The 22,713-nt window shown below is 34.0% G+C and overlaps 2 protein-coding genes across 6 annotated transcripts in view; one reads left to right on the top strand and one right to left on the bottom strand.

The window, feature by feature from the left end:
* The window catches only part of Cbl (E3 ubiquitin-protein ligase CBL), a 30,836-nt gene extending 8,418 nt beyond the window's left edge, over positions 1-22,418 (bottom strand). For 2 of the 4 annotated variants that reach the window (XR_012047072.1, XM_072896011.1), the window contains exons 1-2: positions 21,149-22,417; positions 19-165 (exon numbers count right to left, since the gene is read on the bottom strand). Coding sequence is in view for 3 of the 4 variants with exons in the window: in XM_072896011.1 (XP_072752112.1) it covers positions 19-165; positions 21,149-21,699 (698 nt within the window). In the remaining variant the exon portion in view is untranslated. Of the gene's footprint in view, positions 1-18; positions 166-21,148 lie in introns of all 4 variants that reach the window. The other 2 variants (XM_072896008.1, XM_072896009.1) reach the window with 1 other exon arrangement.
* On the top strand, positions 1,090-5,016 carry LOC140667594 (glutathione peroxidase-like 1). 2 transcript variants are annotated; one of them, XM_072895682.1, is made up of 6 exons: positions 1,096-1,201; positions 3,243-3,326; positions 4,096-4,195; positions 4,275-4,384; positions 4,484-4,575; positions 4,733-5,016. In XM_072895682.1, exons 1-6 carry the CDS (start codon positions 1,105-1,107, stop codon positions 4,946-4,948), a joined length of 699 nt encoding a protein of 232 aa, XP_072751783.1. In that variant the 5' UTR covers positions 1,096-1,104; the 3' UTR covers positions 4,949-5,016. The 2 variants fall into 2 exon arrangements, with proteins under 2 accessions (XP_072751784.1, XP_072751783.1); XM_072895683.1 differs by lacking the exon at positions 3,243-3,326 and having other exon boundaries at positions 1,090-1,201.
* Positions 22,419-22,713: the final 295 nt, after the last annotated feature.

Below are 22,713 nucleotides of genomic sequence, written 5' to 3'. Positions count from 1 at the left end.
TAAAATATTTATATTTACCTCGTGAATACGTCGAATTCAAAGTTGGAGATGTAATCGTTGCATGTCAAATCTATCGTGGACTTCAATGCCATCGCTTGGAGTCCCGAACTGATGGGATGTACTTGATTCAATTCGTGTCTGAATACCTTCCACGGTACTAATGTACTGAAAAAAAAAGATCAAGGATAAATCAAAGATTGTTATTTTTGGAATATTAAAACATGTTTAATTAATCAATAAATATACATATATTATTTAATGAATATATATAATAGTTAATATAAAATTACATAATATATAATAATTATATTTTATATATATATATATATATAATATAATATATATATATATATATATATAATATAATATATATATATATATATATATTATTTATATATATATATTTATATTATATATACATATATATATATATATATAATAGCTTATCTAATTCTTATAAAAATGTATAAAAAATTCCTACAATAGAAATGAGCAATTTATATCTATTTTATTCTATTTATTCAATTTTATTATATTTATTTTTATTCTATTTATATTTATTTTAGATTTATATATGATAATATGTGTCATTATAATACATGTACAGCGTGTCTTAATTAAAATTCTTTCAATTAAAATTTCCATTAAAGAATTTTAATTTGAGTCTTTTGGTTAAACAAAGATAATATTAAAAATTGAAATTTTTCCTATAAATAATCAATTTCCTATAAATATCAATATTTTGCTTCGGTAAAATTGCTTTTCAAAATTCATCGGAGAATTCACTGTAAAAATTAATATTGCGAGATAACTTGAATATATGCATATTTATATAAAATATAAAACCTTCTCCTCACAATACAATTACATTTTTTATAATTCATGTAATAAAAGTGTGTAAAAATAATAAAAATCCTAATAAATCTTAATAAAAAAAAAAAAAAAAAAAAAAAAAAAAAAAAAAAAATAAATTATATAAAAATCATGTAATAACATAATTACAAATTACATCATTTTTGCCCAACGTTTCGACCCAAAGCTTACAATTAGTATTAGAAGCGCATTACTGCGCATGCGTGCTAACGGCCGTGTCGCATTGTTGGAATGACTTGTCAGTATCAGACGACATCTCGCAGCGTTCGGGTGTGTGATTTCTTCAACGCTTCTATTAACGTGCTTTGTGTAATCACACTTTTCAGCGGTAAGTTAAAAAACGATTAAGAACCCAATCATTCAACGCGAATTATTAAGCTCGAATACTAATCTACTCTCAATTGACCGATTGGCTGGTATGCAGATACACGCAGATCCTTCTCGTTATTTACTGCGCATTATTTGACGCAAAATACGATTCTGTCTCTTGATCGTTCGATTTTAATGACGTTTGAGATGTTGAATTTTGCGTATTTCGAGAATGTCGACGAAGGAAATATCTCGCAGCCGGCGAGATACATGTACTTCGCAGTTAGCTCTCTCGCAAAAACGCTCATCAGCTGATCACCGCGAATCTCCATGAGGTTACCACCGGCGCACGATAGGTGGCTATCGATTTGCAGAAGTTCAGTCCGCACTGACGTCGAGAAGCTCACGATATTCGAGTCGTTCATTGAGAAGAATATAACCGGGTTAATCTCGAGCTCTTGTCTTGACAATGCGACGGAAAAGTATCGCAATTAAAACAGAGGGTTCAGCCCTTTTACGAGGAAAATCTACCATTTTTTTCTTTGTTTTAATTATAATAGAGAAAAAGCAACATGACACACCGACGTGTTATTTCATTTTTAGGTCCATACTTAATGTATAAAAAATAAAATTTTACCTCCACAAATATATTTATCAAAGACTATTCCCTATCAGATTATTACAATTTTTGATCGAAAATTTCGATACATAATTTTTCTATGATATTTTAAAGGCGAATTAAAAATTGAAACCTGAGAAATTAGTCCTTAAAAATATTGAAAACATTGAATTATACAAATATAATAAAAATTATATGATAAAAAAGATTAAAAATATAATAGATTAGAAAATCTATAAATATATGTAGGGAATAATCTCTAATATCATAAAAAATACCATTATCACTATTATATTTAAATTTCACAGTGCACTAATTTACAAAAGAAACTTGAAAGAAAAAAATTTAAGAACTTTCGATACCGTAGCATATAGATGAATAATGAATGAATAAACTAAGTTTCTAAAAGTTTCTAAACTAGATAAAAGAGATCAAATTTATACGCCGATAAAGAGCATCTTATTTATTGAAAAATAGAAATATATCGTTGACATTCTTCCTCTAAAATATTTATTATATTTTATTATATTAGAAAAAAAGAAAACATTTTAATTATTTTATATATATATATATATATATATATTTCATAGTAAAACATTAAATGTATAAGAAAATAATATTTTTTAAAAGATTGAAAATTTAAAAACATATAATAAGTATATACATACAGAATATTTCCATTGCAAATTGATTGAATGACAAATCGAGGGTCTGCGATATTCGATATTCTGTCGCGTCAATTTATTCTTTAGTATCTTATTTTGCACATTGAAATTGCATAGTCATCGTATTTCATTGACAATTCGTGCGACTGTCGAGTCGTTTTATTATTCGTGTTTATGTGTTGAACAAATCGTCCCTCGATTGGTAGATATTCTCGTCTTGGACTGTTACATTGTTGAATTATGAGTCATTTGACTTGATTGTCAAATAAAGAACATCAGTAATAAACTTTTATATCTTCTCCTGATTTATAAATCTTATGGATATATTTAAAAAGCAAGGAGACTAGAATTTCTTGTATTATTCGCAATTTTTTCTTTTTACCATGCACCATCACTTATATTTTTCATTGTGATATAATTAAATGATGATAAATGACGATTCATTAATCTGAAATTTACGTGATTATTTCTATTAATGACTCATAACAAATCGATTAAAACTGTTTTTTTTTACACGTTCGAAAACTAGTCTATGCTACTTAAATACTAAACTCGTTGACCATCGTTTTTCAATAAATTATTGCTGACTGTGCGAGTGTCGGGATCGTATAAATACATAGATATTTAGAGTTCGTATGTTCTCGTAAACGCCACGAATGTCGATAATCGTGAGAAAAAAGTGTAATCGCGAGATATAGAGCTCTTGAATAGTTCACGTTACTTTCGAAGTCAGTTCGCGAACACATTCTACAATATTATATATGTTATATCGGCAGTTTCAGGAACGGGACACACACCGGAAATGAGAATTATAAAATTCATACCCGCCGGACTTACCCACTTAGTCCGAAATTTCACAGGCACGTAATTTGATAATTGTCTCCCCTCCCTCCGTCAATCCTTCTCCCTCCCGTGTCTGTTTCCTCTCACCTAGCGATAAATATTAATCTGCCGGTTATAAATAATGCCAATCGCAGTCGAAACGATCCGTAATCGTTTCCATAAAAAGAGCGAAACGAGCGTAAAAATTCTCCGTGAATTATTTAGGAATGGATTTGACCCAATTTTTTTAGGAGCCTCGTTTGATCTGATTATCTTTTGTAATAATTTTATAATTAAATCATAAAATTATTATTCGAAAGTACCTAAAATTTGAAGTATCGTTATTGCTTTCAATATTCTAATTAATAATATAATTAAGAAGACATTATAATTATTGAATATCGTTTTATCATATCAGTAATTTTATTCGTTTATAAATAATTGCAATATGTTTCGAAAGCGATTGTTATGCATACAGCACAGTGTGATGTTAAATATTACTGTTTTACCAAGCACGCGATATTCTTTTAACGCAATGACCAGAGTCTAATCAAAATTGAATTGATTTATTTCCGCAAGATTTGTGACGTTTTAATATCATAATATTAATATAGTAATCCCCAAAAACATAAACTTGGAAAATTCGCTATTTTTAATTTACTCTAAAAAACACGAGAGATTTCGACTAACGTAGATACACAGAAAACGAATTAACAATATCGGATTGCGAAAATAAAATGAAAGAGATAAGAGGCAAGTGTATCGTTTATGCTTTACCGTTTCAAAGATTCAATCTCGCGATTGCAGTTGCGGCAGCGATGAGTGGAAACAAGGATTACAAATCGGCCACATCGATCTACGATTTCACGGCCAATTCCATCCGAGGAGAGGAGGTTCCTTTGTCCAAGTAAGCATGAACCCGACCGTATCGTCGATATTGTGTATGTTGTCAAAGGGAATGTAATAAAACATCTGTCCATCGACAGTTACCGAGGCCACGTGTGTCTGATCGTAAATGTCGCTTCGAAATGCGGCCTTACCGCTACGAATTACAAGGAACTCAACGAATTATACGACGAGTACGCTGAATCTAAAGGTAAATCTCCGCCAAAGTCAAAAGTTGCGTTTTCCATGTAATAACGTTTTCAAATATTCCATTTTTTTTTTTTTTTTTTTTTTTTTTTTTATTCGACAGGCCTACGAATTCTGGCGTTTCCCTGCAATCAGTTCAACGGGCAAGAGCCAGGAAACAGCGAGGAGATTTGCAGTTTCGCCGATCGCCAGAAAGTAATTCTTCGAATATAGTTATTTTTTCGCATAAATATATTTACTTAATTTATACCGAGTACAACAGACAACAATTAATAATGCAAATACGTCAAACTGTCTCCTCTATCTTTAACAAATAAACTTCTAATACTTGTGTTTCATATATCTCTTACAGGTAAAATTTGATTTGTTCGAAAAAATCGACGTGAATGGAGATAAAACGCATCCTCTGTGGGCATATCTGAAAAAAGAGCAGGGCGGCTTGCTTGGCAACTTCATAAAATGGAACTTCACCAAGTTTATCGTCGATAAAGAGGGCAAGGTCGTCGAACGACATGGTCCTAATGTGGATCCGCACAAGCTGAAGGGTTCTCTGGAGAAGTATTTTTGAATCTTTTTTTTATCGAATTTTTTTTTAAATCAATATTCTGTATCTTTCATACATAAAATATTAGATTCTGCGACACAATATGTGAAAACTTATTTTTTTTATTTCTTTACAATATGCACGCAATAAAATATTCTTAAATTCTTCCAGTTCTATTATATAATATAAATATACGAGATGTCTAAATAACTGAAAATTAATATTTTATATTTGCATTTCGTTTAGTATCGTCTATGAGTTTTGTTTAAAACAAATATGAAATCTTTATTTTTATTATAGAAATTATTTAGATTATTGATATTAGATTCTCGTTTTAGTTTCTACAAGTTATCATCAACAATTGTATCAATTTGTATCTATTTTACATAACAGGATTATTTTGTAAAGATGATGTAGAAGAAGAATAAAAATGTTTATTCTAATGAGCACACATTTATTCAAGATCCCATACACAATTGAATTATATATTTTGTAAAAATTTAGCGTAAGCAAAGTATAGTTTTTTCCTTTCGATATTAGGTGTGCTTTGTTTCGTCTGAATAGAACAATTACTGACTTACACTCGTATTATTTCCGATTTTAAAGTTTATTTGTATTATTGTTAACAAATATGAAAATATCTTGCGAGAATTCTTTTTTACATCATAAAAAGGCATTTAAAATAATCGGTTTTTAGTTTTGTTCTTTTTTTTTTACTATTAATACATTCAACTTTACCCAATCAACTGTTATATGTATTTTTGGTATCAAAATACCAACTTTATAAAATGATAACAAATAAAGTAATTATATAATCAGCTTATCGCGCATGAAAGAAATGTCCTGTTAAATTCTACTCTTTGGTTTACGTAAAACAAAAAATCGCGTAAACAATAATTGAATCATATTTTATATTTATTACCATCTTAAAAATTAAAATATATATCGGATCATTCATTACAAAATTGAACTGTAATTGCGTGCGTATAACGAAAGGTTAAATCAATATCAAAACATCATTCCAATTCGATTAAAGTACACGCTTGAGAGACAGAGAGAATTGTCAATTAATTCGGAAACTTCAAGCTGACGCATCCTCCGGCGGAAGTAACCGGTACATTTGTTCGACTTTCAACACAATGAGGGAATACGACATATGAATGTAATTTCACTCGGCTGTATAACACGCCCACTCTCTTTCATCGTGATAATTAGCACGGTGACGCGGTCACTTTCACGCGGCGTTTTACGCGCGTTTATTTCGCGACCTTGTCTGTTTACGGTGTCTCTGAAGCGACACTTTTAGCTTAATTGTACCTTTTTAAGCGTTCTCCCGCGTGTTATTCCCGCGCGGCGGTCGTTAAAGCGCAGGACAATTTATCATTAGATTGCCTTAAAAAGACAAACGCGCAGACATCACATCTATCAATGTAAATATATCTTTCAATGTGTTTCAATTTCGAGATGCGACTTATACTTTGTCGTTTTTTTTATTGATAACCCTTTAACCATTCTATTTTAACGAAGCATCAGAGCATGAGAGATAATTCAGCACGCTATCTTTTAGCGTATGGAGAATTAATATGTGAAGAGAATTTCCAATCTCAATTTATAAATTTATCTCTTTTTTGTTTTGGATTTTTTTTTCTTTATATAAATTTATTTATTTTTATTGTAAATACCGAGGCAATAATAGTTTCTCGTGATTAAAAAATTGAGGATTTTTCGCAAACTAAATTTCTCGAAGAAACGCGGTTATTATTTAATAAAATTTTACTTTTTGGTTTCTGAGAATCTATAACTTGAGTTATGTAACTCCAGAATTTCGAAATTATAACATGTCAAGATCTAATTAAGATATTTCCCACTCTCTATTAAATAATCATTAAATTTATGTTTTCTCAAAAAGTTTGTACATCTCGCTCGTCTTTTTGTTTTAGATTTTATCCTTGTAAATTTATTTTTGTTTTAAATGTCGAGACAATAATAATTACTCTCGATTAAAAATTGATTTTTCGCCAGTTAAGCTTCTTAGAAAGACGCGATTATTCTTTAATAAAATTTTACTGTCTTCTAACAATTAAAATTGAATCATATAACTCAGAATTTCAAAGCTATAATATTCCACAAGATTTAATTAAGATATTTTTCCTTCTCTATATCAAAAGTGAAATCGTTAAATTTCTGTTTCTCGAAAAGCTCGTATATCTCACTTTTTAGATTTTTTTCTCTTTATAAATGTATTTATTTATTATCGTTTATATACCAGAGACAATGATAGTTACTCGCGATTAAAAATTGAAGATTTTTCGCAGGATAAACTTCCTCGGAGAAATGTGATTATTAATTATTTGATAAAATTTTACTGTCTTCTCTTAGACTTGAATCACATACATAGCTCAGAATTTCGAAACTATAATATTCCACGGATTTAATTCACCAGATATATATATATATATATATATATATATATATTTCCCATTCTCTGTATCAAGTAATCGTTAGATTTATGTGTCTCGCATATATCTCGCTCGTATATTCGGCTCATCCGTCCAACAATCGTGTGCGTAATTTGTCGTGATGGTTAGGTGGACGTAATTTGTGCGAGATGCCAGGTGTCGACAGCGGCACAAGGGTAAGCGTGACGCACGTCCTGAATTCGTATCCCCGCGCCGACGCCGGGTCGGCGACGTCGTCGTCGCCGACGACGTCGACGTCGTCGACGACGACGACGACGGCGATCAAAATGGGTCATGTCCTCCATCGTTGGACCGTAATCTCTCGGGTCTCTCGTACTAAGCGTTCCATAATGCACGTGCGCACGCGTGTGTGCGTGTACGTATGCGCGGACGGACGGTGCACATGGTTAATGTAACAAAACCAAGTTGAAAGAGAAAGAGAGAGGGAGAGATACTAATGCTATAATTAGTCGTCCTTGCCTCGCCGACCGATCCGAGGCTCGCCTCCATTCATAGAACACCGCTTTTCCAACGTCGTCTCCTCCAACGTGACGTTTCATTTCTCCTCGGGGGTAATCTCGTTCGCGGTTACAGGGAGAGAGAGAGAGAGGGGAGAAGAGAGAACGATCGCGATCTTTCTCGAATGCCTAACCTCCGAATATATTAAGATACATCCTAAAAATTGCGAATGGAAAAAAATAAAATAATTATTAATTTATATTTAATAATTAATTTATCGATTTCCACGTTTTATTTATCAAATATCCAAAATTTGCGACGCGACGCAAATGATTTTCTCGATGCGAGAGAAAGATTGATTCGTCTAATATAAAAGAAATTAATTCTCTTATTGTTAATCGATATTGAGACATATAGTAAATATTCCGTTACAAGAGAAAATATGCAAACTACTAGAATTGATAAGACAAAATTATTATATACGTACAGCAAATGGAATTTGCGAATAAAAGAAAAAATAAAATAACTTACTGATTTCCATATCGTTTTTTTTTTTTTTTTTTTACCCAGTGTACATAATTTGCGACGCAGTACAAATATTTTTTTCGATGGAAGAGAAAGATTGATTCGTCTATAAAGGAAATTAATTTCTCCTGGAATATTAGTCATATCGAGATATATAGTAAATATTCTGTTACGAGAAAAAACCCAAACTACTACAATTTTTGATTAGATAAAATTGTTATATGCAAGAAAAGTATCTGTATAAAACGACGTAATAAAATTTGAAGGATTTCCTTCGATTATGACACGTGCGCACAATTTTATCGTACAAAAATGGCGCGTTACTTATTAAGCTACTCAATTCGAGATTCTTACATAACCGATCGATAATCCTATCCTGAAAAGAAATTTTCACTTCCGGCAGCTCTCTCATATTATCTTCGAACAATTTCCCTCGTGAGAGCTCCCGCGTATTTCGATTATATTGTCCCGTTAGCACGCGAGATGATATAACGTCGAGATAAAGAAAGGTTTCCCAAGCACATTTATGGGAAACATGGGCTCAGAGGTAGTCTCGATATGTCACCGGCGAGACCTTTGAAGGTTGAGAAACTTTATGTAAAGACCAGGTCGCGCCTGTATTACAGGGCGAGGCCCGTAAAGCGTGAGAGATTAATTTTTCTCCAAGTATATGTATATCGATTTCAGAGGAAACAAAAAATAGATGGCTCAAGTAAAAGTTATAGGAATATCGGCGGTAATGTTTATAAGTGACCCGGTAATGGTTTTTTTTTTTTTTTTTTTTTTTTTTTTTTTATATATATATTATATATAAAATAAATGACGGCACGGAGAGGCAGCTCACGTCATTTCCGAGAAATGTCAATGACGAACATTTTTCCTCTTCAATTATTTCTTCGAATCTTAATTACTGTACCAGTCACTTAAATGTCAAACGTGGATGAGAAAAGGAATTATAATACATTTTAATTATACCATCTCTCGTAAGAGAATCTAAGACTCTTTACATTTCCAATTATCCTTTACGAGCTTTAAAATAATAATAGAAAAAGGGGAAAAAAAAAAAAAAAAAAAACAAGAAGAAACCCGATCTCTGATTTTTCACAAAATGATAAATGCATAAAATAACGAATACTCTCTACACTTATCTATGTGAATCGCCAATTTATTCGTGTTAATTCACTTGCTTTTCAGCGGAAACATGAAAGCACGAGATAAGATTGATCGATAACGATGACGTAAAATAGCCTCTGCGAATTGTCGTTTTATGGCAGCCTTTAAGCAGTCGATGTTGACGTTGTCAATATTAACGGAAAGTTACGCTCTCCGCGGGGGACGCACCTGGTTTTCCAGGAACACGTCACACATTGTCCCGTGCGATTGATTATCAGCAAAGTTCAGCCGTCAAAGGCGTCTAATTTCAACCCTTAACCCTTTTCCGCCCACGTTGACGTATAGAGGTATATATTTTCCATCCGCCCCCCTCCCCCCCCCTCCCGGACTACCTTCCTCTTCGCAACGGCATCCCCCTCGTGTAAGATCCATCGTCCAGATGCAATTACGCAATACGCAGTAAAAATACATCTGTGGAAAATGTCAGTGGAACATGGCTGGAATTATGTTTCAAGGATGCTGCGTCCGTTCAAAAGGTTCTCTGCATGCTCGCATGAACCTCTGTGACACGCGTTGTCAGCCCCTAGCCCCCCCCTTCTCTCCCTCCAGACTAACGACTTCGTTGTCCCCATTAAAAACTACGTTTATCGGCGTTTTATCGAACGGTGTTCTACTTTAGGATATTTCCGCTCTGACATTTCCGATCCCATCGGATGTAAATGTCGCCGCGATTTTAAAAACGGATCTTGTGTATACGCCAAACGTATAAAGTCACCTTGCATCTCGATCATCTGATCTATCTGAATCCCCGAAGACTAGATTTACTCCAAATCGTTGATAACGGAATGCTCCGATTGAAATTAAGGTCGAGAGAATACTGAGAGATATCTTATCTAACTGCAGAAAAAGAGAGAGAGAGAGAGAGAAAAAGAGTTGAAGCGAAAGGGAAAAAAGTTAGTTAATCAGTTCTGTATCTCGGGAGCGATATTTATTTATCGGAAAAAATGCTCGAAATCTAGAAACAGCTGGACAAACAAGTATGTCAAGACTCTTTTGTATTTATCGATATACATCGAAAGGGTTAAAAAGAAAGAAGAGGAAGAACCAAACGCGAAAGAGCAAAGTCGACTACGGGTCGACGCGCGATGACGCTTAATCGGCTCGATCTTAGGCAACTTTAATAAGAGACAGCTCAAGTCCGGCCGATAAACGTGGGCCCCGGTGTACATGTTGTGTGTGTGTGTGTGTGTGTGTATGTGGACGGACTCCACCTCCGTGCTCGCCGATTCATACAATTCACTCGTTTAATTCGCCTTAATCGCGACGTCACGTCCCCTTCCTTCCGCTTCGACTCACGTGCGGATGTGAGCTTAACTCGCCGGCCGCCGTCGATGACGGGGAGGGACCCGGTCGGCCGCCTTTCGGTCCTGTCGCTTCGACCGTATGTACATATAAATGTGTATATACATATATGTACACATGTGCACGATCACGCGTGACAGAGAGATGTATCGGAGCGTGTTCACACGCGAGCGAATCGCCGACGCGCGTGTCTTCTCGTCCAGGAATTTCCGAGAAGTCCAAGTATGTAAAAAGAAGATACATACATCAACATCGCAGAGTGTCTGAATTCCCTAATTTTCCCTAATTTTTAAAAAAGTTTCTTGATTCAAAAGGTCAGGTAAATAGAATATTTTAGATATTTTTTTTTATATAAATTTCTCTAAAATAAATGTTTTATCGCATGCGGCTTTTAACGTTTTTCTCTCATACAAATAAGGAAAAATACAGAATCTCTTAAATTTGAAGTAGATTTGTAAATGTAATGAAAAAACTGAATAATTTTCATGAGATAGACATTTTTCACTTGCATGAAACTTTCATTTTATTATTTATTTAACATTAAAAATTACAAGGGATGCACTGCCTTAAATATTTAATATTTTGTTAAAACATTGATTGTATTAATAAAAATATATTATATATTTTATATAATATATTATATATTACATGTTTTACATAAATTATATAATTATAATATATTTTAAACGCCAAATTAATAATTTGACTGACTGTTTGTAATATGAGAGTAAAATTATATCAAAGAAAATAAAAAAAACTCTCTGAATCCAAATAAAAAATGCTATAAGACTTCTCTAATTTTTCCAGCTAAAAGAAATCCTGAGAATTCCATTTTCATGTTTTTCAAAGAGATACCTTATATCGATGACAACCTAAGTCTCCTAAAGTGATGGCACTCTTCCCCTCGCTCTATTTCTCAGTAATTAAACGTCACACTTTATCAGACCTGATATAGATTAGTTAATTTAGTCGTCAGAAGCTTCTGTAGTCTGAGTACATTCTCTCGTCGCTCGTTTGTATGTTAAATCGACTTGTAGTTTTTGTTCTTTTTTGAATGGCTTTTTTTCGTGACTCTCTTTGGCGAATTACTTAATTAAAATGGCGCTGGATATGCTGTTTCCTAGAATATTACGTCATTCTATAGTTTGTAGGTTTCTAAATCTGATTAGTTTTTTATCATATGTGTTTTACCATGTTTCTGTAATTTTCAATGCATATATCAATGTTTTGCGAGCCAATCTTTCAGATTGTAATTTTTGTCCATTTTAAAAAATTATTTTCTCAAAAACTTGTAACAATATTATATCAAAACTATGAGAATAGTGTTTGCCAAAGAACAGTTTTTCTAGCAAATACATCTATGAATATATATTTTCATTTGGAACTTTTAACTTGGAACTACTCCAAAAACAAAATATTTTTCTTCTAATACGAATGAGTTCAAATAGAGAAATATAAAAATTTGAACTCATTCAAACTGATAGAATATTTATCCTTGATAAATTGTGACGATTGGAATTCAATTTTCTATATTTATAAGATGACGAAAAAATTGAGCTCGTTATAAAAAATATTGTATACTAGTTTAAGAATTCTATTCTTTGCAGCTTGAATAATACTATTGTAACGCATCGGGAAATTGGAAAAAATATTTATATATTAGCATTTTATACGTAAAACTGAAATCTTGTGAAATATGAAACTTGAATAGGCATTTCTAACATTATAATTTACGCTCTCAAAGTTACGCACATCAAAGATATCCTTATCAGATCAAACATAGCTACAATTTGGCGAGGGAAAAGTATCTGACGTGTTCGAAAGAGAAAAATGAAAGAAGAAGAAATCGGAAAGAAACGAGAGAAACTTGCAAACTTTTATTCGAAAAAAGTCGCACGTCTCTCTCTCACTCTCTCAATTAATCTCTCCCGACATCTAAAAATAAAAGATTATTCGGTAAGCTAAAAACGAAATCTGCTCTTGCTTAAAAGATAAATATTTCATACTCTTAGAAATCTAGATGATATTTTCAATCCCCTTCAAGGTAAGAATTTTTCGTAAAAAATTTACCAGGCTAATGAGATTCGTGTGCGCGTTTCGAGTCACGAATGATATTCCCTCCTACCCTCCCCACTTCTATCCGACCCCGTTTAGTCACCGGAAGATAAAACTTGGAGCGATCCGGGGGCATAGCTCCCCGGTTAGTTACGAGTTACGACACTGTCACAAGGCGTGTTGCACACGGCTTTTAAGAGAGCCCGGCATTGTGTACGCGCACGCCGGGACCGGATGTTCGCGGATCATTTGACCGGAAGCTGAAGGTTCGCGCATCGGCGTAATCGAGGCGGCTCGCTCGTATGCTAATCGCGCCGCAATCATCCGCATCCTATGCGAGCGAAGCCGTTTCTCCGTTGGAGAAATATTGCATGCATTTGCAATGGAATTTTTGCGACACGTGTTTAATATTTTTTTTTTTTTGCACCTTTCGCTCCAGAATAAATAAAGTGAGATGCCTGCAATATGTATATTATTATATGCAATATCTTAAATGTGTATTATAATGTATTCCCCAATTTAATTTTTTCATAAAATTATTTCTTTTTTTTTTGTGGTCAAAATTATGATACTACAAAAATTGGGTTAAGGTAATTTAGGAGAGACATTTGACTCTCGACGTACTAATACAAAAAGTAATAATGCATAGGTATACCTAATATTTAATTTTTTGCTTCACAAAATTTGAGAGAGTAAAATACTTTATTTTATACATGAAACATAATCATTTAAACGTGAATTTGCTTAATAATATTCATGAAAAAGTTAGTTTCTTTTTATTACCTTAATTTGAATACTGTTACGTAATTTTAAAATATGTACATTCTTTTAAAAATACAACTTCTCGAGATGAAATAGAAATACTGTCATATAAAAACCATCTAAATTTTCGTACATAAAGACAAGTCCTGTATATGTATTCCGTTACATTTTTCATTAGACCTACTTTTAACATTCTCTACAATCTACATATTGTATAATTTTATTCATTCATATCGTTATGATAAAAACCAAGATAATGAGATTGCAGTTTTTTGTAATATTGTTAAATTATAAAAATGTCGGCAAAATTCTCCCTAAATTATGGTTTTACGGTTCATTCATGACAATATTTTTATTTCATCTCGACCGTTGTATTTTTAAAAGAATAATATATTTTAAAATTACACAAAGCGTTCCAATTTCTTCCATAAATATTCGCACAGATTAAGGTAATAAAAAGAAACCAACTTTTCTCACGAATATTATCAAATAAATTCACTTTTAAGTAATTATGTTTCATAATACATATATATAAAGTAGATATTTTTTTCTCTCGAATTTTGCGAGGCAAAAAAATTAATATATTAAGTATTTTTCCTATCGTTTCTCCTTTTTTTTTTTTTTTCTTCTAGTCGAGCCGAACGTCACAGATGGAAAAGTGATCTCGGTATCCTTGAAAACTACATGAAAATAATTTTGCGTTCGCACGTCGTATACGAGGGTTCAAGCATCGCGACGCGCATGTCCAAGGTTCGATGTCGTTTCGTCGAGCGCGTGCACGAAACGACGACGACGTACGTCACACCACGCCGACCAAGCGGTCATTCATGAATTGAGACTCGTTTCGCGCGAGTCTCTCGCCGTTTTATTTATATAACCGGCCGCGACATATAAGTTGCCACGGTCGCCGCCGACGCCACGCGAGATCACAGAGACGGTATATATTTTCCCCCGGCGCACATTTTCCCATTAATACCGAAAGAGCGCATCCGCGGGGATAACGGTCGATACTGTATCGGGGACGATCCGCGCGGGTGGTCGCAAGGTCGCCGGATGTAACGCGTGCGTATGTATGTACATATGCCGGAAACCGAGTTTCGCAAGGTGCGAAGATTTCGTCAAGAAGCAGCGTAATGAAATCATTCCTGAAACTAGAGTACAAATATCCAAAAAAGTCCTCTTTCGTTTGTTCAAAGATTTCTTTAGCATCAAGACCTTATGCAATAAATTTCTAGAATTTTAATAAAGTAATTAATACAATAATATATTGTATCATATAATATATAAAAAGTACATCTAATGTAAAATTTAAATACAACATATATAATATATAGTATAATATTGTATATATGTATACTATACATATAATATGTAGTATATATTAACATAATAATTAATATAATAAATATTAATATAATAATTAATATAATATATTCAGAATAATAATTAATCGCATAATACTGTTCATATATATTAAACAATCGCCCTTTTTTTTTGTTAGATACTTCGTAGCATTTCTTGACGAATAATCTTTCATTAAAATCATATCTTGAGAAAAACGGGATTTAAAAAATCATTAATCAAATGAATAGCGAAAAATATAAAATTATTGGAGAACGCTTTGGAAATTACATGTGCGAGTAATAATTTTATAATATGAGCTTTATCGACTTTCTTTTTTTCTTTTGTATCTTGTGTTTGTATGTGTGTGCTGCCGTTCTATTAATATTCCTCGATATTAATACTTAACGACTTACGGTGAAATCGATAGAAAATTAACCCTCGACTACTATAATGAGGATGAAAATCTGATCCTCATGTATATATTTCCAATTATTTTATAAGAAAATTATACACAACTCATTATCGATTATTTTTTTCTGTCTTCACAATTTTATATCCATACTGTGTGAATCTCATATTGTTTATAAATATAATTTTATATTATTTATTATTTATATTTTCAATAATTTTTAAATCTCAATTATACGATCCGAGAATCGATTATTAGCTTCGCGAGAGAAAAAATTGTCGACGCACGATGAGCTTTCCGTTCCGGAAAAAAAAAGTACCGTCATAAAAACGCATTGATATAATCTTCTTGTTTGTTCTCGAGCATATATCTGTAAAGACAACCTTACGGTGCATCCGCGAACGCAAACTATGACAAATTTCTCGACAAGTAACGGCAAGTTCGACAAACCGGACGTGTCGAAGCCAACATCGAGGGAAGAGGGAATCGTCACACCGGAAGTTATTTCATGCTAATACAACGGCACATATCTGTCAGCCTCGTATACGACACGCAGCCAACAAGAGAGTGCATTTACCGTTTCGAGCGCGATGACACGACATACGGTACCTTTCTTTGTAACTGTGTATATGTATAATACATGTGCACGACGATAGTGCAAAACCGCAAAGTTCGACCGACACCGGATAGAGCATCCTCTCCGCCATTTATTACCGCCGAATGCATTAAATCGCGACGTCCCGGGTCAAGCACACGCGATTGACGTCAGAGAATCGCGACGGCGACGATCTTCTCTCTTCTCCCTCGACTTTCCGAAAGCAACACCGAGATATGTATTCCGAGATACTTCAACAACACGCATATACATAATACAATATTTACAGGATGTATACAAGTTTTACATACTATAATTTTTACATATTAAAATTGCTGCAGAACACATGCATTCACGTAATTCTTTTTTTATATATTAACAATTTTTACAAAGTACACGCATATAAATAATTCTTCTTTTATTTCTACCGCATGCAATAAAAGTGACACATTCAAGCGCGTCATGAAATTTTAAACGAGCTTTAATAGGAGGAAAATATTGTATTTCACTTCTGACGGCCGGCGGTTAAAAATAATGGACAATAATATTGAAAAAAATAGCAAAATGCTGCGCGAGAAAAACTTGATTGTCTATTTTCGATATTATCGATAAAGAGAAAAATTCATTTAAAAATTTTTTATACTTTGAAAAAAGTATCATAAAATTTACATTAAAATTAATTACTGTTAAGGGTCGACAGGAGACACTGTGGAGAACCTCTCGCAGAGACTGATTCGTAATTCTCACATTTTGGCCAAAATACAACAAAGATCGCAATAAAATTTTGATATTTGTAATCAACAAAATCCTTTTCATCTACGTATAGAGTGATTTTTTGGAAAAAAGGTCGATATAAAATTTCTAAAAAACGTACTGCTGAAAGCGAGTTGCCGAGAGTCAGGTGTAGCTGTCCCCCCAATTATAAATTTTTAAGAGCAAAAATGCAAAATCCGACTCTATACGTAGTTTCTTATTTTTGTAAAGAATATATTAAAAATAGGTTCATGAAGGAATATGACTTTCTTGAGGCTAAATATTAGAACTACGAATATCGCTATCTGTACTTAAAATACAGCTAACGAATCGATGTTGGTAAGACACCTCTTGCTAAGACGAGACAATGAGAGACAATAAGGTTGTCCTTATCTGTCTCGAAATGCAATTATATTTGTGCGTGTACAGACATACACCAACACATTGAATGAGAATTTATTTCTCAATGTTGGTGATAGTGACGCTGGAATTTTCTCGCCGGTCCTGTCGACCCTTAAATCTAAAGAATACCAAAGGAACAAATATCAATCGATGCCTTGCACCACATTTTTCTTTCTTTAAAATTTCAATACGTATACAATATAGTATTTCTCAGGTACAAAATACCATTGTATTCCTTGCCGAAAATATAATTAAATAAAATAACTATATATAATGTAAAATTGTAAAATAATTTCAAAATTATATATAAATTATAAAATTCATAAAATAATTATATACAATTATCCAACAAAAAAAAAAAAAATAATTATCCGAAATACAATAGTATTAATTTTTATACGCTAATTATATATAGGACATTTCGTCTCGTGTTAAGCGCATAACATCTGTACGACTTTTTTCGCGTTATTGAAATAAAAAAGGAAATAGAATTCTTGGAACTTCTGAAATAAAATTCTTCATTTCCTTCTCTTCTCCTCTCTTCTCGCACGCGCGAGCGCGAATTCCACGATACACCACCACCTTGCACGACGCACGTGCAGGCGTCGAACGTGGCTTCCGGTCGATAAAACGCATTCTCTATAGAGAGTCCACGGACTCTCGTGTGCACACGAGTCGACGTGTCCCGCTTTTCGGTGCACGATAATAATGTCAATATCAACGATAGACGTCCGGTGTTGTCTCGCTCGCTCGCTCGGTTCTCCGTTCCTCCCCCCAGTCTTTTCTCTCTTCCCCTCCCCCTTGCCACCCTTCTGCTCCCCTTCACTTGTCCTCCCCCCCTCTCTTTACGCGCACGATTTTAGGTTAGGTGCGTACACGTGCGAATTGTACTCGTGCATCTCTTTATTATTTGTTTTTACGCACATTCACCCGAAGGGCACCTAGAAGTTTGCAGCACGTGGGCGGACAAGTTGTCATGCGAACCGTGTCAAAAATGCGGGGAAAAAAACAAAGGTTCGAAGAAAGAGAGGGACAGAAATCATAGTAAACGAGCGTGTAATAAAAGATAAAATCGATATTATATATCACCATTGTTTCTAGCCCTCTGCCATTTGGTAGCGCTAAAGTTTGAAATAAAATTTATATTTATATAGAAATTTTTGTTTATTACAAACTGCTCGCTATATCAAATCATATTTTGACAATAGAAATAATATTTTGATGTAGTCCCTTTATAATAGTTTAAAACTTTTGAGCGAATAGACTTTTTTAAAAGCAAACAAAAAATTGATTCCTAAAACTTGTACGTGTTGAAAATTATAGAGACATGGCAAAAATCACGGTAAAAAAAGATAAAAATAAATACAATAGATTTAAAATCCTACAAACACATAGAATAATCTAATACTTTTAAAAAATATTTTATTATTATTGTATTATTCAAATTATATAATTTACATTTAAAAAAGTATCGCACAAAAATATATTGCTGATTTAGCATATTAATAAAAAATTAATGTACAAGATTGAGTTTCTAACAAGTAAACTAATAAAATGGACCAAATTTATATCGGTTCTGATAAAATGCAGCATTTAATAACTGCAAAACTAGACGTTAGTTTGAAAGATTTATATCAAATATCTTTCCTCTAATATATTTTACTAGAGAATTTGTTCACTTGACGTGAGATGCAAGAGATCGCCAAGTCTCTTAATCAGTCTATCGCGGAAAGTTTTGTCATCATATTCATCGTTGCGTTAATAAATTTGTCGCAATAAAATATACAACGTGTATGTATGATAAAACATATCAGAGAAAAAGGATTTAAAGATTTGATGTGTATTATATACACTCATCAAAACTAGATCCTTAAACATTTATATCTTCTGTATCTTAGAAAAGTTAGATGAAAGTGTCAAGCCTGAAGTATTATTGCCGTAATAATTCTCGAAGGAGACTTTAGTCTTCGAAACTTTCGTAGGAGTCGATGAACCCTTTTTGAACTTTGACGCAAGGTACAATAAAGTTTCGGAGATAATATATAAGAGCGCGCGTAGGAGCTGCGAAAATTCGCGATGCTTGTAAAAACATTGAGAGTAAACTATATTTCCTTAACACCACAGGATTCTCGTAGCTCAACAACTGCAAAGTTGCTGGCTCGAAAGCTGATGGACTTTCCTTGTAATTCGATAAACGAATGAATGAACGTAGTTTGGAAGCTTTGGAATCTTCGACCCTGAGAGCCGAACATCATCACACGAAAGTTGACAGTGTTTTTGTACAAGATAAAAAAAAAGTATTAGTTTTGAAATAGAATAATTCTGAGATTCTGAAACTGCGAAACTTTCCAAGAAACGAAATTTTGCTTGAACTTTAGTTACAAATAGCCTCGAAATTCTAAGAGTCATATAAACGTTGCACAAAGATACTCGTGAAGTATCGAAATCAAGATAAAATTTATTCTTTCATGCTTTAATAATCTTTTCGAGAATCGTGAAATTTCTTGTATTCTATACTCCAACTTGTTGTGAAATAATTTTTTTTTCATCCCAACTATAAAAATATAATGCAGGTCCAAAGCAATTAAACATTATAGGAAAATTGACAATGTCGATAAAATGTCAAGATAAAAACGTCATTTTCCACGTTTAATAATCTTTGAGAATTTTGAGATTCTCAAGCATCGTGTTCGAAAATTTACCATGGGATATCAAAAATTCCACAGGTCCTTCCTTCTCATATTTTTTGCCGAAAAATATTCCAATTTCTTGTTCCCTCTCCCCTTCCATCCTTCATCTTTCGATTTTCATCTCTCTTCTTTTCCCGAATTGCTCGATTTCGAATTATTAAAATATTTAAAAGAGATACGAGTATACATAAAAATGATTTAACTATGCAATCTGATTATGATTTTGAAAAATAACGAATTCAGTGAAAATTATGGTTAATGATATATCACATTGTCGAGTACTTTAAATTTTTTAATAACTCAAAGTCGCGAGTTTGAGTGGACTTGTATTACTTGACATTTGATCACTCTTATGTACAAATTCAGAGCAATATAGGATTACAGTTAGCAGTTTTTAAAATAGTAGATAGAATAAGATATATAGAGATTTCAACAATTCGGGAAAAGAAGAGAGAGATGAAAATTGAAAGATAAAAGACGGATGGTAAAGTCTTTATTTCTCAAACCTTTTTTTGAACTTGTACCAGAATCACTTATACAGGGTGTCCGGTAACTGGTGAAAAACCTGCTAATGACAGATTCTTGAGATCATTTGGAAACGATTTTTCCTCAGCGAAAATGTCGAGGCATCAATAATTTCCGAGTTATAAGCGATTGAAGAAAGGTGCTTTTCGCAAACTAAACTTTTTGAAATTAAAAAAATTATCAAAACTACATTCTTCAATTAATTTCAAATAGAGTATATTCTAATAGAATTTTAATTTAAGGCTTAATTACAAAGATATATAATGATAAAAATTGGAAAGAAAAATCGGCTCCAAATGATCGCAAGAATCTGTCATTAACAGATTTTTCACCAATTACCGGACACCCTGTATATATTTTTCTCAATGAATTTTGCACGCATATATAAAGTTATATTTATATTATTGTTAGAATAAATATTATATTGACACGTGGTTATATGTACTTTTGTTGCCACTATACTGACAGTTTACTAATGTCATCTATCGTCTGTTATACATTAATTTACATAACAATAAACGTATAAATTTCTTTCGAATTTTGACTAAAAATCTGACGTAATCTCGACCTCCTAGGCAAGAGCAAGAACATTTTACGAACGTGAAGTCCTCAATGAAAATTTCCCAACAATCCCGCGATTCCCGGAGACGGGAAATATACTAGAATCCTCCGGAAGATTCAACGTAAGTCTCGCTCGCAAAAGAATTCTTCGCGATCGAAAAAAAAAAAAAAAAAAAAAAAAAAAAGAAGAAGAAAAAGAGTTAAACGTACCTGTTTCCGAAGCGCTCCTTCCAAAATTCAGCCGCGTCTGCCTTGGTGATGCGGAATTTATCGCCGCCAAACAGCCCGTTGGGAAAGATCGCCTTCAGCTCGGACAACATGTGACTGAAGACGAGGCTGAGCTTGGTGAGGTTGCGACGATAGTGAGACGTCTCGTCGAACATCTTCTCCTTGCCCTCCTTGAACAACTTGATCGCCTGCTTGCACTTACGCATGAGATTGTTGATGAAGACGCAAAAGTGCTCGTTGCCGTGCAGAACGTGCATTTGGTCCTCGTACTTGCTGTAGATGAGCCTCAGTCGCTGATACGTGTCCGGCAGGATGTCGAGGATGAACGGCGGCGAGTTCTTGAGGTTCATCCGCTGATGCTGGCACAGCTTCACAACTTTGTCCATTAGCTTCCAGGTCTTATCGAGGGTACGTTTGTCAGTCGACAGCTTAGGCGGCGTCATCGCGTCCGCGAAGCGACCGTGCAGTTTCTGGAAGATCGAGCCGACGGAGTGGACGGCGCGAGCGCGGCTACTATGTCCGGACGACGACATCTTGACAGACGGATGGACGGACGTATGTATGTATGTATGTATGTATGTATGTATGTATGTATGTATGTATGTATGTATGTATGTATGTATGTATGTATGTATGTATGTACGTATGTGCGTGCGTGCGTGCGTAATATCTTCTCTTCCTCGTTCTCTCTTGGCAGCGCGCGCGCGCGCGCGTGCACACGCTCACACACACATATACACCCGTTCGTTCCTTCCTCTCTCTCTCTCTCTCTTTTTTTCTTTCTTTCTTTCTCTCTTCCTCTTCTTCTTTTTTTTTTGATTTCAACACCCTCGTTATATTATATATATATATATACTTGAGGTTAACCCGTGCACACACACGCACACACACGGCACTCGGAGTGTACGACGGATGATCGGCCAGCACCACCACCGTCGAGCATATCTCAGCGGGACGCGGCCACCGCGGCCACGACGGCAACAACGTCCCCGCGAAGCCGCGGACAACACGGGATGCAACAGCAGCACCGGAACCTCGCACGATACCGCATCCTAATTTATCTCACTTGGCCACGCGCGCACGCACACACACACAGAGCACATACATGTACAAACACGACCTGGCCAGAGACGCGCGACGGGGACACGGGGCCCCCCCACAAGCCGGATGCTCTCCACGACGACTCGCGGCGACTATCGATGATACTGACACTGACGCGGACCGTGTGATGCGAAACGAGCGGGACCGAGTGCGAGCACCGCGAGCTGTGAGCCAGAGCGCGCGACGAGCTGCGTTCTCTCCCTACTTCGCGGATTCGCCGCCACGTGGCGCTTTGGCGCGCGATTCAAATGCGAAGTTTGTACTACGTAGAGAGTATTAAATGAGAATAAAGAAAATTCTTTCTTCCTTCAAATTTATTTTATAACTAATAACATAATAGATTATTTATTTTAATAAATACTGTATTTATTATATATTTTATATATATTAATTGGTTATAAATAATGTTATATTCAAATAAGTATAATCTCTAATAATATTCTTTA

This window comes from Anoplolepis gracilipes, chromosome 7 (assembly GCF_047496725.1).
Source record: "Anoplolepis gracilipes chromosome 7, ASM4749672v1, whole genome shotgun sequence".
Classification (NCBI taxonomy): Eukaryota; Metazoa; Arthropoda; class Insecta; order Hymenoptera; family Formicidae; genus Anoplolepis; species Anoplolepis gracilipes.
This window is presented reverse-complemented; position numbering and strand designations above follow the sequence as displayed.